The 16,537-nt window shown below is 51.3% G+C and overlaps 1 gene segment (V, D, J or C); it reads right to left on the bottom strand.

Moving 5' to 3' along the window:
- Positions 1 to 8,109: 8,109 nt before the first annotated feature.
- Positions 8,110 to 8,974, bottom strand: LOC146007335 (T cell receptor beta variable 30-like). The segment is given in 2 exon segments: positions 8,110 to 8,592; positions 8,736 to 8,974. Coding segments are annotated over 2 exon segments (495 nt in total).
- Between the last annotated feature and the right edge of the window lie 7,563 nt (positions 8,975 to 16,537).

Raw genomic sequence — 16,537 nt, 5'->3', positions numbered from 1 at the left:
ATTATACTGTTCATTCTAGCACCTGCTATCTTTGAAAACCCATACAGTTCCTCTTCCCTGCCTGGAGAGTCGATGTCTGCTGTAGGGCTTCTAGCACAGTGTGGTATGTATATCAGCACTGATATGCAAACCAGACCTGTGCGACAGTGACTCACTAACAGCACCAGTTGCAGTGAGGCAGGGGTGGGGCTGTCCTGTGTGCTGCTGCTGAATGGCTGGCCAGACTGTCTTTCACTGTCAGCTACCACCCATAGCAGCAGCAGCACACAGCCACACACACATATGAAAGCCCAGCCAGCAGTGATACTGTCATGTTTGTTAATGGCTTTTTTTTTTATCAGTCTCTTAAGTTTTTAATGAATATAAATCAAGGAGAGAGTGAGCTGGCTGCAAAGCATTGAAAGCAGCACACATTGACACACAAAAGAAAAAACATTGGAAGATTGAGAAAAACATCGGGGGAGAAATCTAGCGATGTAGATGAAACATTGGATCCTCAACATTGCATGGTTAAACATCGAACATTGGAACCATAAATCCGATGTTACCGATGAAACATCATATGATTACCCATCCCTAGCTGCCAGTATTCACGTAGAGGTGGGTGTTGTGTGAGATGATGTGCAGCCACTGAACAGCATAGCAGCCGGCAGGAAGATGTCCGGGTAGCTGTATTGCAAACTCATGGAACTCTGAGGTGATCAGAGATGGATACTTAATTTATCTGTGTGAAATTAATTTACATATGGGCTAAATATTTATAAAAGCATTACCCAGTATTAACCCCAGCTACCCAGTATAACGAGAGACAGTTTACATTGTCCGACACGAGTGGGTACTGCATAACCTGTGCTCAGAACATAGGATACTGACAGGTTATACAGACCCAGCTACAGTCACTGGTACTTACAGATGTGTCCACATACATCTTGGCTTTTTTTCTCAATTTGTCACAACATGTAAAACACGGCTTAGCTGTTTTTCCAAATGTAGCAAGTAGATAGAGTCTAAAAAATTTCTGCAGCAGTAGAACTTGTATAAAGTAATAGATTAGAGAAGATCATTTTTAGAAAAATCACAAAGTGTGATTTTTGCAGAGTCCAAGGTGTGCCATATTGTGCCATACACGGTGCAATAAAACCAAGATATATGTGGACACATCTGTATGTATTATCTGGGCTCCCATGTTAAATGCACCCCATTTTTTCATACCCCTACTATCCAACTACGCATGGAGTTGATTTTATATAGCGTGGCGAGCGCAGCGAGCCCCGCGAGGGGACACGGTCTCATAAGAAAACCGGGAGCCCAGATATTACATAAGTACCCAGTCACTAGCCAGGGACAGCATTATATTACTGGTGTATATCAGCAGCAATAGGGCATAAATAGACTGGAATAGCACCGTTTGGGCCACACTATTTCTAATACCGCTTTCAGACCGCACTCCGAACACGGCTTATTGCCGTGTTCGCGGGGCCTAAACACGGGTCACGGTGCGGTCTGAAAAGGGCACCACGGGTTGAGCAACACGGGTGTTCAACCCTGGTATTGACCAGGGTTGAAAACGGCTATGACCCGTGTCAACTGCAGTGTGAACGGGTGCCTGGGTCGAGCGACCCGTGTCCCGTTCACAGTATGGAGGAGGCAGCACTGTCCGCTCCAAGTACTGCCTCCTCCCGAGCCCCCGATGATGCGCCGCCGCCCAGCACCGCCCCATGTGATGTCACCGACACGGCAATATGCTGTGTCGGAACTTTCAGACCGCATTGCCGTGTTGCTCTGGGGATGGGACCCGTGTCCTAATCCCGTGTGCGACACGGCATTTGCGGTCTGAAAGTAGTATAATTAGTCTGGCTTATAAGTAAGTCTTCCTTGAGACTAGACATTATTGTACCACAGAAGTTACTTTACAGTACAGACTGATATAATCTCCAGAGATAAGTAGAAGAATGCCTGCAGAACAGATACAGTATATATGGTATGAGCCCAATACATTGTTGCAAGCAGGCACCAGTTAACACAGAGAGACCCAGCATAACTCACCTCAACTACCAGAAGGATTACAATGTTGCCAAAGGTAATTCACATCATAAACTGAACTAACAAGCCCTGATACTTTTCAGTTAAAAGCTATTCAACAGGAAAGACTTCGCTTCGGCTAGTTAATACTGTCATATATGGAATTTCAGAGTTTAGTTGTTTCCAGCCTTTACTCTACTGGATTACAAATAACCCATAGGAAATTACACACCTATAATTGAAGTACTCACCTTACAGGACTCAGGTGGGAACATTTTTTGGTACTTTAATATAACTTAAACAAGCGCTTATAGGTATAGAAACAGTGTACACTTAAAATGTCTCTTATTGCGCAATAATAATATAAATGTAATTAAGGTCTGTAGGGTTTACCGTGGTGACCTACTGTTATAGTGTTATTGTATCGGAATTAAAATGTGTTTCTTTGTTCTAGCCTAAAACTGTATAAATGTATAACTGTTTTACTTTTAAAGAGGCATCCCTGAATTAGGATTGAGTCGGCCTACATTTCAACAGTTCCAGTCAAATAAAACTTTGGTGTTGGGGGATGCCCTTATCATAACCAAGTATTTGTGATGTGTGAAATTATTTATGTACTTAATATAATTGTGAAGTACCTCACTAGTTAGTTTGTATCTCAGGGTGATTCCCCAAGGTCGCCCTGATCCCATTAGTTAAATAACACTCAACCTTGGGGTGGAGGCACTAACTACCGCATATATATATTCCGTGCTGAAGACAGCGTTACATGTTGGTCCATCATTATGACGGGCTGCTCAGAGTACAGTATATTCTGTTACTATAATGACACAGCGCCACCTACTGTCGCAGTCTAAAATGCATGGTGAGACTGGCTCTACCACCTGCGGCATTAGGTTTTGTGCTGGCAGATGCACTGCCATCTGTAGCTGTGGCTGCTGGCTGCACAGAAATACACAGCGGAGTCCGCAGCCGTTACGTTCTGCAGATTCAACGTAGAGTTCAAAATGTTCGGCCGGTCCAGGGTCCAGGAGGTGAAGCCAGCTTCCATATCGCCCTCCTTGGCACCAGGAGAGTAGACGACCAGCTTTAGGCCCTGCTGTGGCTTATGTTGGTACCAATACATAGCGAAGAAGTTATTCTCGTCATGTCTGCAGCGGAGTCCCACCTGTGTCCCTGTCTCCGCTATGATAAGTTTCTGCTCCTGGACTATTTCCACCACCTGAGAGGAACCTGGAGGAGACAAAGGAGAGAGCTATGTGCAGATGTAATTGGGGTGTGTCTCTTTACTAGTTAGAGGGGTATTTATTAAAGTGCAGAGAGAGATAATGTACCAGCGAATCAGCTTTTATCATTCCGGTTACAGGCTGTGTTTGAAAAATGACAGTTGGGAGCTGACCAGCTACTATTTTGTCTCACTTTTTTTTATATAAATACCCCCATATATCATACAAGTATGATACTAATAGATGGGTGCTAAGCACTTGGGTTCTAGGCTGTGTTGCCTGCAGCTATCTCTGTTACATTAATAGAACCTTAGCTCTATCTTCATGGTTCCGTGCCGCCCTGTAACCCTACGTATCCCATAATTCAGCCTTACACAGTATGAGGTGCAGAGCCAACACCAGCGCCAAGGGTCTCGCCATCTCTCTAGTCAAATATTCCGGCTCCAAAGGAAGTAAAACAATGCGGAGAATAGATCTGTGAATGTCCGACATTCCCTGAGAGATTGACAGGGCTCAGAACTCTGTCAGTGGTGGTGATACTGAGCACCCGTCTGACTACTGATCGGGGTGTATAAGCCGTGTCTGCTCTCCTCCCATACTGAAGTGTGGAGATAATTCTCTGCAAGTAACCACATGTGACAATGCCGCCCGCGTGCCTTAGTTCTGTGTCACCAGGCAGGAGGATGACTTAGAACCCTGCATGTCACCAGACAGGAGGATGACTTAGAACTCTGCATGTCACCAGGCAGGAGGATGACTTAGAACTCTGGTTCTAGGCTGGTAGTTGGTATTATAATCATGTCTCAAGCTACATGGATAGAGATGTGCACAGTATAACTTCTGTGGTTCTAGGCTGGTAGTTGGTATTATAATCATGTCTCAAGCTACATGGATAGAGATGTGCACAGTACCACTTCTGTGGTTCTAGGCTGGTAGTTGTTATTATAATCACGTCTCACACTACATGGATAGAGATGTGCACAGTATAACTTCTGTGGTTCTAGGCTGGTAGTTGTTATTATAATCACGTCTCATGCTACATGAATAGAGATGTGCACAGTATAACTTCTCTGGTTCTAGGCTGGTAGTTGTCATTATAATCATGTCTCAAGCTACATGGATAGAGATGTGCACAGTACCACTTCTGTGGTTCTAGGCTGGTAGTTGGTATTATAATCATGTCTCAAGCTACATGGATAGAGATGTGCACAGTACCACTTCTGTGGTTCTAGGCTGGTAGTTGTTATTATAATCACGTCTCACACTACATGGATAGAGATGTGCACAGTATAACTTCTGTGGTTCTAGGCTGGTAGTTGTTATTATAATCACGTCTCACGCTACATGGATAGAGATGTGCACAGTATAACTTCTGTGGTTCTAGGCTGGTAGTTATTATAATCATGTCTCACGCTACATGGATAGAGATGTGCACAGTATAACTTCACTGGTTCTAGGCTGGTAGTTGGTATTATAATCATGCCTCACGCTACATGGATAGAGATGTGCACAGTATAACTTCTGTGGTTCTAGGCTGGTAGTTATTATAATCATGTCTCACGCTACATGGATAGAGATGTGCACAGTACCACTTCTCTGGTTCTAGGCTGGTAGTTATTATAATCATGTCTCACACTACATGGATAGAGATGTGCACAGTATAACTTCTGTGGTTCTAGGCTGGTAGTTGTTATTATAATCACGTCTCACGCTACATGGATAGAGATGTGCACAGTATAACTTCTCTGGTTCTAGGCTGGTAGTTGTCATTATAATCACGTCTCACGCTACATGGATAGAGATGTGCACAGTATAACTTCTCTGGTTCTAGGCTGGTGGTTGTTATTATAATCACGTCTCAAGCTACATGGATAGAGGTGTGCACAGTATAACTTCTGTGGTTCTAGGCTGGTAGTTGTTATTATAATCACGTCTCACACTACATGGATAGAGATGTGCACAGTATATCTTCTGTGGTTCTAGGCTGGTAGTTGTTATTATAATCACGTCTCACGCTACATGGATAGAGATGTGCACAGTATAACTTCTGTGGTTCTAGGCTGGTAGTTGTTATTATAATCACGTCTCACGCTACATGGATAGAGATGTGCACAGTATAACTTCTGTGGTTCTAGGCTGGTAGTTATTATAATCATGTCTCACGCTACATGTGCACAGTATAACTTCACTGGTTCTAGGCTGGTAGTTGTTATTATAATCATGCCTCACGCTACATGGATAGAGATGTGCACAGTATAACTTCTGTGGTTCTAGGCTGGTAGTTATTATAATCATGTCTCACGCTACATGGATAGAGATGTGCACAGTACCACTTCTCTGGTTCTAGGCTGGTAGTTATTATAATCATGTCTCACACTACATGGCTAGAGATGTGCACAGTATAACTTCTGTGGTTCTAGGCTGGTAGTTGTTATTATAATCACGTCTCATGCTACATGAATAGAGATGTGCACAGTATAACTTCTCTGGTTCTAGGCTGGTAGTTGTCATTATAATCATGTCTCACACTACATGGATAGAGATGTGCACAGTATAACTTCTCTGGTTCTAGGCTGGTGGTTGTTATTATAATCACGTCTCAAGCTACATGGATAGAGGTGTGCACAGTATAACTTATGTGGTTCTAGGCTGGTGGTTGTTATTGTAATCACGTCTCACGCTACGTGGATAGAGATGTGCACAGTATAACTTCCCTGGTTCTAGGCTGGTAGGTGTTATTATAATCACGTCTCACGCTACATGGATAGAGGTGTGCACAGTATAACTTCTGTGGTTCTAGGCTGGTGGTTGTTATGATAATCACGTCTCACGCTACATGGATCACCCCCCGCAAACGGCTGTTCTGCCCCCCCGCGAATGGCGGGTCTGCCCGGAACCCCCCCGTGGGATCTGCCCGCAAAGCACAATCACCCACACCCCGCTAGCGCCAGGTCTGCCTGCACCCCCCCCCCGCGCGAGCAACGGGGTCTGCCTTCACGTACAATCACCCCCATCCCCGCAAGTAACCCTACCTGCCCGACCCCCCCCCCCCCTCGCTGGAGCAGCGGTTATGACCACACCCCCCAACCAGCTGGAGCAGCGGATCTGCACGCCCCCTCCCTCTGGAGCAGCGGGTCTGCCAGCAAACCCCCCCGGAGCAGCAGTTCTGCACGCACCCCCCCACCCCTGCTGAATGAGGGCCCGTCGCAGCAGCACCATGCCCAGAAACGGGTTGGGGAAGTCGCCCCGTCCACAGCAGCACTAGCACTCTGCCAGGACACAGGTAGAGGGAGGGGGGACCGACCGGCCACAGCAGCACCGTGGCCGGACACAGGTGGGGGGAGGCGCCCCGTCCGTACAGGTACAGCCAGAGCCTTCTGCTATTGTTGTGTGTGGCAGTGTCAGGCCCACACCCCTCATCCATGCAGTGTCCCCAGCGCCACTTCACACTGCCCCACCAGGGTCCATAGCCACCCCCCTGCCCAGGTCCCCAGGCCCTCCTCAACCCCCTGTCAACAACCCCCCCCCCCCTGCTCGCTTCAGCCAGTGTCATCAGCCCACATCTCCTCATTCCCCTGCCAGGTTCACAAGCCCCCCTCAAACACCCCCACAGCATCCCCATCCGCACTGTCACCCCACCCCTGCGCTCTCCCGCCACTGTTACCAGCACACCTCCTCATTCCCCCAACAGGTGCCTCAGCCCCATTCATCCCCCAGTAGCATCCCCAACCACCACGCCAGACCCCCCCCCCCATTCGGTTTCCCCGCTGTGTCACCAGAGCACCTCCTCATTCCCCCGCCAGGTTCCCCAGCCCCCCTCCCCACAATACCCCAGCAGCATCCTAAACCGCATCGCCACCCTACTCCATTCTCCTGACAGTGTCACCAGTGCACCTCCTAAAACCCCCGCCAGGTCCCCCCCCCGCCTATATACCAACAGTGCCCTCTGCCCCTCCTCGATTCTTTCCCATGCCAGCATACCAAGCATAATTGTGCACACAAAACCCCCATTCACGGTACCCACCCTCCCATCCCCCAGCACCCACAGCACCCCCACAACTGCTCATCACTCAACCCGTGCACACCCTCACCTCACAAACCCACACCATCCAAACGGAAATCCACTGCATGTTTAACTCCAACCACCCAGTGTACCCACACCAGCAATTACCCAACCCACTCCACCCCCAAACACCCTCCCCCACCCACGTCACCCCGACACCACCACACCTACCTGCAATACCACCACACCTACCTGCAATACCACCACCCCTCCAGTACCTACTTGCAAAACATGGATTGGTGTGGGTGTACACCTCCACCACCCGCAGTACACCCACACCACCCCTCCCCCACTGCACACCAGCCTCTCCTCCATCCACATCATGCACAAACATCATCCCTCACCCACACCATCCCGTGCCCGCCCCACCAACAGCAGCGGCACACCCCCGCTATCCATCCCCAACCCAACTACCACACCCACACACGCTCCTCCCCCACCCACAACACACACATGCCACCCTGCACCTAACCAAACCACACCCCCCACACGCACCACAACCGCAACCACACACAGTCTCCCCGAACCCACCACTCCCCCGCCACAAGTTAAGGGGGCGCAGCCCGTTATGACAGTGTGAAGAGCGCCCATAGGGCGCGATGAATCATCTAGTATATATATATATATATATATATATATATATATATATATATATATATATATATCCCCTGCATGGACCAAGTTTATATTGCCATTACTCTGTGTTTTGACACTGTAATATTCTCCCATGCAGTTTGTGGCCAGTAATGACAAGTGCAAGGGGGCTCCCTGTCTAAAGTGCCCAGGGCCCTCCGAAGGCTTAATCTGGCATTGCCCAGACACATCTCTAGGGCTAGATCGTCTTCATTGCACAAGTAACTCTCTTCTTTGAAATCCTGGCTGGTTTGGATCTTTCCAGCTCCAGCTCCCCCTGCTGGCCGGTCCCGGCAGTGCTGCAGGTTATGTGTTGGCAGATGCTCTGCTCTCTGTGGCTGTGGAGACTGGTGGCGCAGTAATACACAGCCGAGTCCTGAGCTTCTGCTCTGTCCTTCGTCAGTAGCAGGTTCTTGTTATCAGGCAGAGACATGCTCCAGGTTTTCTCATACTCTGGCTCCACGGTGGGGTCAGTCATTCCTATTGCCATAGATATTAGCTTCAAGCCCTCTCCGGGCCTCTGCTGGTACCAGTACATGTTGTATGAGCTTGTGGTGCCCTCGTGCCCACAGAGGACCTCCACCTTCTCCCCATGACGGACAATAAGAAGCTTCTTCTCCTGTGTCATTGTCACCGCACAGGACGGATCTGAAAGACACCCAAATAACATTATTTATTGTTCTGTCTGCTGTATGGTCATATACATCACTGCAGCCTACTGTAATGGGTAGCACCCCTTGTCCCCTTTATGAGGTCCGCTACCGAGCGCCCCCTAATAACCCCAAACTTACATATAAACCCTTCCAGGACCAATAGGACACTCAGCCACTGTCGCATCTCACCGTACGACCTCCTCCGTCCAACTGACCTAGAAATCAATAAAACGTTGTATATAACTATTTGTGAAGTTTTTGTCACCTTCTGGTAATAAGAATTTATGTCTGAGTGTTTATTCTAACTATATCTGCAACCCTTGTAGTTACGTGCGGGGGGAAGTGGTTTACTGACTTCACCACCTGCTCCTTCTGTCTGATCATGTCACACAGATCCTTCCTGCCTGGAGGTCTCTACCCCTGTATGCTGCCAGGACCCTCCTACTGTACATTTAACTTCCGGATACCCTGCAGGGTCTCAAACCTTCAATAGCAATTATAAGGCATGGGGCATGGTCTACTGCATGGGGGTCTCTATATCGGCTTGGGAACAACAAGTCCCAGCATGCAGAGGCGTTACATCCTGAGTCCTGCATTAGCCTTTACCAATTCTCTACTCTGTTCAGCTCAGTGCTGTGTGCTGAGCTGGGGAGAGAGACAGCTGCAGCAGCCTGCACCTCGCTCTGATCTCCTGTCTTCTCCGTCCTATGCTCCGTGAGTCTCACCTGAACCCAGTGACAGTATGATGATGTAGCCGGGTAGTGGGGAGAGAAATGACATGCTGCTCAGTGCTGTGTGCTGAGCTGGGGAGAGAGACATCTGCAGCAGCAGTCTGAACCTCGCTCTGATCTCCTGTCTACTCCATCCTATGCTCCATGAGTCTCATCTGAACCCTGTGACAGTATGATGATGTAGCCGGGTAGTGGGGAGAGAGATGACACGCTGCTCAGTGCTGTGTGCTGAGCTGGGGAGAGAGACAGCTGCAGCAGCCTGCACCTCGCTCTGATCTCCTGTCTTCTCCGTCCTATGCTCCGTGAGTCTCACCTGAACCCAGTGACAATATGATGATGTAGCCGGGTAGTGGGGAGAGAGATGACACGCTGCTCAGTGCTGTGTGCTGAGCTGGGGAGAGATACAGCTGCAGCAGCATGCAGCTCGCTCTGATCTTCTGTCTTCTCCGTCCTATGCTCCATGAGTCCCACCTGAACCCAGTGACAGTATGATGATGTAGCCGGGTAGTGGGGAGAGAGATGACACGCTGCTCAGTGCTGTGTGCTGAGCTGGGGAGAGATACAGCTGCAGCAGCATGCAGCTCGCTCTGATCTTCTGTCTTCTCCGTCCTATGCCCCATGAGTCTCACCTGAACCCAGTGACAGTATGATGATGTAGCCGGGTAGTGGGGAGAGAGATGACATGCTGCTCAGTGCTGTGTGCTGAGCTGGGGAGAGAGACAGCTGCAGCAGCAGTCTGCACCTCGCTCTGATCTCCTGTCTTCTCCATCCTATGCCCCATGAGTCTCACCTGAACCCAGTGACAGTATGATGATGTAGCCGGGTAGTGGGGAGAGAGATGACATGCTGCTCAGTGCTGTGTGCTGAGCTGGGGAGAGAGACAGCTGCAGCAGCAGCCTGCACCTCACCCTGATCTCCTGTCTTCTCCATCCTATGGTACATGAGTCTCCCCTGAACCCAGTGGCAGTATGATGATGTAGCCGGGTAGTGGGGAGAGAGATGACATGCTGTTCAGTGCTGTGTGCTGAGCTGGGGAGAGAGACAGCTGCTGCAGTAGCCTGCACCTCGCTCTGATCTCCTGTCTTCTCCATCCTATGCCCCATGAGTCTCACCTGAACGCAGTGACAGTATGATGATGTTGCCGGGTAGTGGGGAGAGAGATGACACGCTGCTTAGTGCTGTGTGCTGAGCTGGGGAGAGAGACAGCAGCAGCAGCCTGCACCTCGCTCTGATCTCCTGTCTTCTCCATCCTATGCCCCATGAGTCTCACCTGAACCCAGTGACAGTAAGATGATGTAGCCGGGTAGTGGGGAGAGAGATGACATGCTGCTCAGTGCTGTGTGCTGAGCTGGGGAGAGAGACAGCTGCAGCAGCAGCCTGCACCTCGCTCTGATCTCCTGTCTTCTCCGTCCTATGCCCCATGAGTCTCACCTGAACCCAGTGACAGTATGATGATGTAGCCGGGTAGTGGGGAGAGAGATGACATGCTGCTCAGTGCTGTGTGCTGAGCTGGGGAGAGAGACAGCTGCAGCAGCAGCCTGCACCTCACTCTGATCTCCTGTCTTCTCCGTCCTATGCCCCATGAGTCTCACCTGAACACAGTGACAATATGATGATGTTGCCGGGTAGTGGGGAGAGAGATGACATGCTGCTCAGTGCCAAGTGCTGAGCTGTGGAGAGAGACAGCTGCAGCAGCCTGCACCTCGCTCTGATCTCCTGTCTTCTCCATCCTATGCCCCATGAGTCTCACCTGAACCCAGTGACAGTATGATGATGTAGCCGGGTAGTGGGGAGAGAGATGACATGCTGCTCAGTGCTGTGTGCTGAGCTGGGGAGAGAGACAGCTGCAGCAGTAGCCTGCACCTCGCTCTGATCTCCTGTCTTCTCCATCCTATGCCCCATGAGTCTCACCTGAACCCAGTGACAGTATGATGATGTAGCCGGGTAGTGGGGAGAGATGACACGCTGCTCAGTGCTGTGTGCTGAGCTGGGGAGAGAGACAGCTGCAGCAGCAGCCTGCACCTCACTCTGATCTCCTGTCTTCTCCATCCTATGCTACATGAGTCTCCCCTGAACCCAGTGACAGTATGATGATGTAGCTGGGTAGTGGGGAGAGAGATGACATGCTGCTCAGTGCTGTGTGCTGAGCTGGGGAGAGAGACAGCTGCAGCAGCAGCCTGCACCTCGCTCTGATCTCCTGTCTTCTCCATCCTATGCTACATGAGTCTCACCTGAACCCAGTGACAGTATGATGATGTAGCCGGGTAGTGGGGAGAGAGATGACACGCTGCTCAGTGCTGTGTGCTGAGCTGTGGAGAGAGACAGCTGCAGCAGCCTGCACCTCGCTCTGATCTCCTGTCTTCTCCGTCCTATGCTCCGTGAGTCTCACCTGAACCCAGTGACAGTATGAGGATGTAGCCGGGTAGTGGGGAGAGATATGACATGCTGCTCAGTGCCATGTGCTGAGCTGGGAAGAGAAACAGCTGCAGCAGCAGCCTGCACCTCGCTCTGATCTCCTGTCTTCTCCATCCTATGCTCCATGAGTCTCCCCTGAACCCAGTGACAGTATGATGATGTAGCCGGGTAGTGGGGAGAGAGATGACATGCTGCTCAGTGCTGTGTGCTGAGCTGGGGAGAGAGACAGCTGCAGCAGCAGCCTGCACCTCACTCTGATCTCCTGTCTTCTCCATCCTATGCCCCATGAGTCTCACCTGAACTCAGTGACAGTAAGATGATGTAGCCGGGCAGTGGGGAGAGAGATGACATGCTGCTCAGTGCTGTGTGCTGAGCTGGGGAGAGAGACAGCTGCAGCAGCAGCCTGCACCTCACTCTGATCTCCTGTCTTCTCCATCCTATGCTACATGAGTCTCACCTGAACCCAGTGACAGTATGATGATGTAGCCGGGTAGTGGGGAGAGAGATGACACGCTGCTCAGTGCTGTGTGCTGAGCTGGGGAGAGAGACAGCTGCAGCAGCAGCCTGCACCTCGCTCTGATCTCCTGTCTACTCCGTCCTATGCCCCATGAGTCTCACCTGAACCCAGTGACAGTAAGATGATGTAGCCGGGTAGTGGGGAGAGAGATGACATGCTGCTCAGTGCTGTGTGCTGAGCTGGGGAGAGAGACAGCTGCAGCAGCAGCCTGCACCTCACTCTGATCTCCTGTCTTCTCCATCCTATGCCCCATGAGTCTCACCTGAACTCAGTGACAGTAAGATGATGTAGCCGGGCAGTGGGGAGAGAGATGACATGCTGCTCAGTGCTGTGTGCTGAGCTGGGGAGAGAGACAGCTGCAGCAGCAGCCTGCACCTCACTCTGATCTCCTGTCTTCTCCATCCTATGCTACATGAGTCTCACCTGAACCCAGTGACAGTATGATGATGTAGCCGGGTAGTGGGGAGAGAGATGACACGCTGCTCAGTGCTGTGTGCTGAGCTGGGGAGAGAGACAGCTGCAGCAGCAGCCTGCACCTCGCTCTGATCTCCTGTCTACTCCGTCCTATGCCCCATGAGTCTCACCTGAACCCAGTGACAGTATGATGATGTAGCCGGGTAGTGGGGAGAGAGATGACACACTGCTCAGTGCTGTGTGCTAAGCTGGGGAGAGAGACAGCTGCTGCAGTAGCCTGCACCTCTCTCTGATCTCCTGTCTTCTCCATCCTATGCCCCATGAGTCCCACCTGAACCCAGTGACAGTATGATAGTATAGCTGGGTAGTGGGGAGAGAAATGACATGCTGCTCAGTGCTGTGTGCTGAGCTGGGGAGAGAGACATCTGCAGCAGCAGTCTGAACCTCGCTCTGATCTCCTGTCTACTCCATGCTATGCTCCATGAGTCTCATCTGAACCCTGTGACAGTATGATGATGTAGCCGGGTAGTGGGGAGAGAGATGACACGCTGCTCAGTGCTGTGTGCTGAGCTGGGGAGAGAGACAGCTGCAGCAGCCTGCACCTCGCTCTGATCTCCTGTCTTCTCCGTCCTATGCTCCGTGAGTCTCACCTGAACCCAGTGACAGTATGATGATGTAGCCGGGTAGTGAGGAGCGAGATGACATGCTGCTCAGTGCTGTGTGCTGAGCTGGGGAGAGAGACAGCTGCAGCAGCAGCCTGCACCTCACTCTGATCTCCTGTCTTCCCCATCCTATGCCCCATGAGTCTCACCCGAACCCAGTGACAGTATGATGATGTAGCCGGGTAGTGGGGAGAGAGATGACATGCTGCTCAGTGCTGTGTGCTGAGCTGGGGAGAGAGACAGCTGCAGCAGCAGCCTGCACCTCGCTCTGATCTCCTGTCTTCTCCATCCTATGCCCCATGAGTCTCACCCGAACCCAGTGACAGTATGATGATGTAGCCGGGTAGTGGGGAGAGAGATGACACGCTGCTCAGTGCTGTGTGCTGAGCTGGGGAGAGAGACAGCTGCAGCAGCAGCCTGCACCTCGCTCTGATCTCCTGTCTTCTCCATCCTATGCCCCATGAGTCTCACCCGAACCCAGTGACAGTATGATGATGTAGCCGGGTAGTGGGGAGAGAGATGACACGCTGCTCAGTGCTGTGTGCTGAGCTGGGGAGAGAGACAGCTGCAGCAGCAGCCTGCACCTCGCTCTTATCTCCTGTCTTCTCCATCCTATGCTACATGAGTCTCACCTGAACACAGTGACAGTATGATAGTATAGCTGGGTAGTGGGGAGAGAAATGACATGCTGCTCAGTGCTGTGTGCTGAGCTGGGGAGAGAGACATCTGCAGCAGCAGTCTGAACCTCGCTCTGATCTCCTGTCTACTCCATCCTATGCTCCATGAGTCTCATCTGAACCCTGTGACAGTATGATGATGTAGCCGGGTAGTGGGGAGAGAGATGACACGCTGCTCAGTGCTGTGTGCTGAGCTGGGGAGAGAGACAGCTGCAGCAGCCTGCACCTCGCTCTGATCTCCTGTCTTCTCCGTCCTATGCTCCGTGAGTCTCACCTGAACCCAGTGACAGTATGATGATGTAGCCGGGTAGTGGGGAGAGATGACACGCTGCTCAGTGCTGTGTGCTGAGCTGGGGAGAGATACAGCTGCAGCAGCATGCAGCTCGCTCTGATCTTCTGTCTTCTCCGTCCTATGCCCCATGAGTCTCACCTGAACCCAGTGACAGTATGAGGATGTAGCCGGGTAGTGGGGAGAGAGATGACACGCTGCTCAGTGCTGTGTGCTGAGCTGGGGAGAGAGACAGCTGCAGCAGCAGCCTGCACCTCGCTCTGATCTCCTGTCTTCTCCGTCCTATGCCCCATGAGTCTCACCTGAACCCAGTGACAGTATGATGATGTAGCCGGGTAGTGGGGAGAGAGATGACACGCTGCTCAGTGCCAAGTGCTGAGCTGGGGAGAGAGACAGCTGCAGCAGCAGCCTGCACCTCACTCTGATCTCCTGTCTTCCCCATCCTATGCCCCATGAGTCTCACCTGAACTCAGTGACAGTATGATGATGTAGTGGGGAGAGAGATGACACGCTGCTCAGTGCTGTGTGCTGAGCTGGGGAGAGAGACAGCTGCAGCAGCAGCCTGCACCTCACTCTGATCTCCTGTCTTCTCCATCCTATGCCACATGAGTCTCACCTGAACCCAGTGACAGTAAGATGATGTAGCCGGGTAGTGAGGAGAGAGATGACATGCTGCTCAGTGCTGTGTGCTGAGCTGGGGAGAGAGACAGCTGCTGCAGTAGCCTGCACCTCGCTCTGATCTCCTGTCTACTCCGTTCTATGCTCCATGAGTTTCACCTGAACACAGTGACAATATGATGATGTAGCCGGGTAGTGGGGAGAGAGATGACATGCTGCTCAGTGCTGTGTGCTGAGCTGGGGAGAGAGACAGCTGCAGCAGCAGCCTGCACCTCACTCTGATCTCCTGTCTACTCCGTTCTATGCTCCATGAGTTTCACCTGAACACAGTGACAATATGATGATGTAGCCGGGTAGTGGGGAGAGAGATGACATGCTGCTCAGTGAAATGTGCTGAGCTGGGGAGAGCAGCAGCCTGTCCTCTCTCTCCCTCTTGTTTATCTTCTTTTATGGGGACATGGCCACGCCCCCTCTCAGAGGCTCCGTCCCCACTCCGTAGCCACTCCCCATGCCCGGTGCTGCTCTGTGGTGAGAATACCTCCCAACTGTTCCACTTCTTACTGGACCATCCAGTGTCTCACTGGGGGGTGCATTTTGGATTCCTTCTGCCATTGCTGCTCTGCCTCTCAGAGCAGTAGGGAATACACACATGCGCACAGCGTCTATTCACTGAGACAAGGGGACTGGGGGCATGGCCTCACATAGAGGTGTCCATGCCACCAACAGTGACACAGACAAGCCACGCCCCCATTCCTGGCTCACCTCTGACCTGACACACAGCCAGGGGAGTTTTAGGAGACAAGCAGGTCATGTGCAGTCTCCTCCAGCCAGACCCCCTCCTCTCTGCAGGTAGCAGTTCAGTACAGTAGAGACCGCTACTGCTTCCTAAATCGCCAGAAAATGGTGTGGCATCGATATTTCAAACTTCTACACATGCACAGTGCAGACTGAGAGCTCTAGTGCTCGGGTCTGAGCACTAGAGCCCTCAGTCTGCACTGTGCATGTGTAGAACCTTGAAAAATTGATGCCACACCATTTTCTGGTGATTTAGGAAGCGCTGCTGCTGCCACCGTTGGATGCCGGAGAGTAAGGGTTAGAAAAATGGGTGCAGAGTGCACACACTGCACCCATTATAAATACAAAACTGCTGACAGCAGTTGGTGCCTTACAGGGTGCAGGGGATAAAAACACGGGCGTACCAGATCTCCATTTTTCTTGCCGGGAGAGCACAAATGGGCGAACCAATGGGGTACCAAAGACCTCCCAACTTTATAGGACCGCAAGGAGGGACACTGATATTTAAGGCAGGGTTGCCTACCCGGGTCAGGTCCCCCTCCCGGCCCCCCGGAAAGGTGAGCAGCCCTCCCGGATTCTGGGGGACCCCCCACTCCACCCCCAATCATGGCATCTTCCCCCCACCTCGGCATTTAAATATCGCAATCCGCGGGTCTCAGAGGAGGGGGCAGAGCTAAAATTTCACAATTGCGTAATTTTAACCCCACCCCCTCCACAGAGATTTGAGAATTAGGTTATTTTACATCCTGGGGGTGGGGCTTAATGACATCACACTTACGCCCTGCCCCCGAACTACTGCTGAAAGTTGGCAAACCTGATTAA

Source organism: Crinia signifera, chromosome 6 (genome assembly GCF_055691185.1).
Source record: "Crinia signifera chromosome 6, ASM5569118v1, whole genome shotgun sequence".
Classification (NCBI taxonomy): Eukaryota; Metazoa; Chordata; class Amphibia; order Anura; family Myobatrachidae; genus Crinia; species Crinia signifera.
This window is presented reverse-complemented; position numbering and strand designations above follow the sequence as displayed.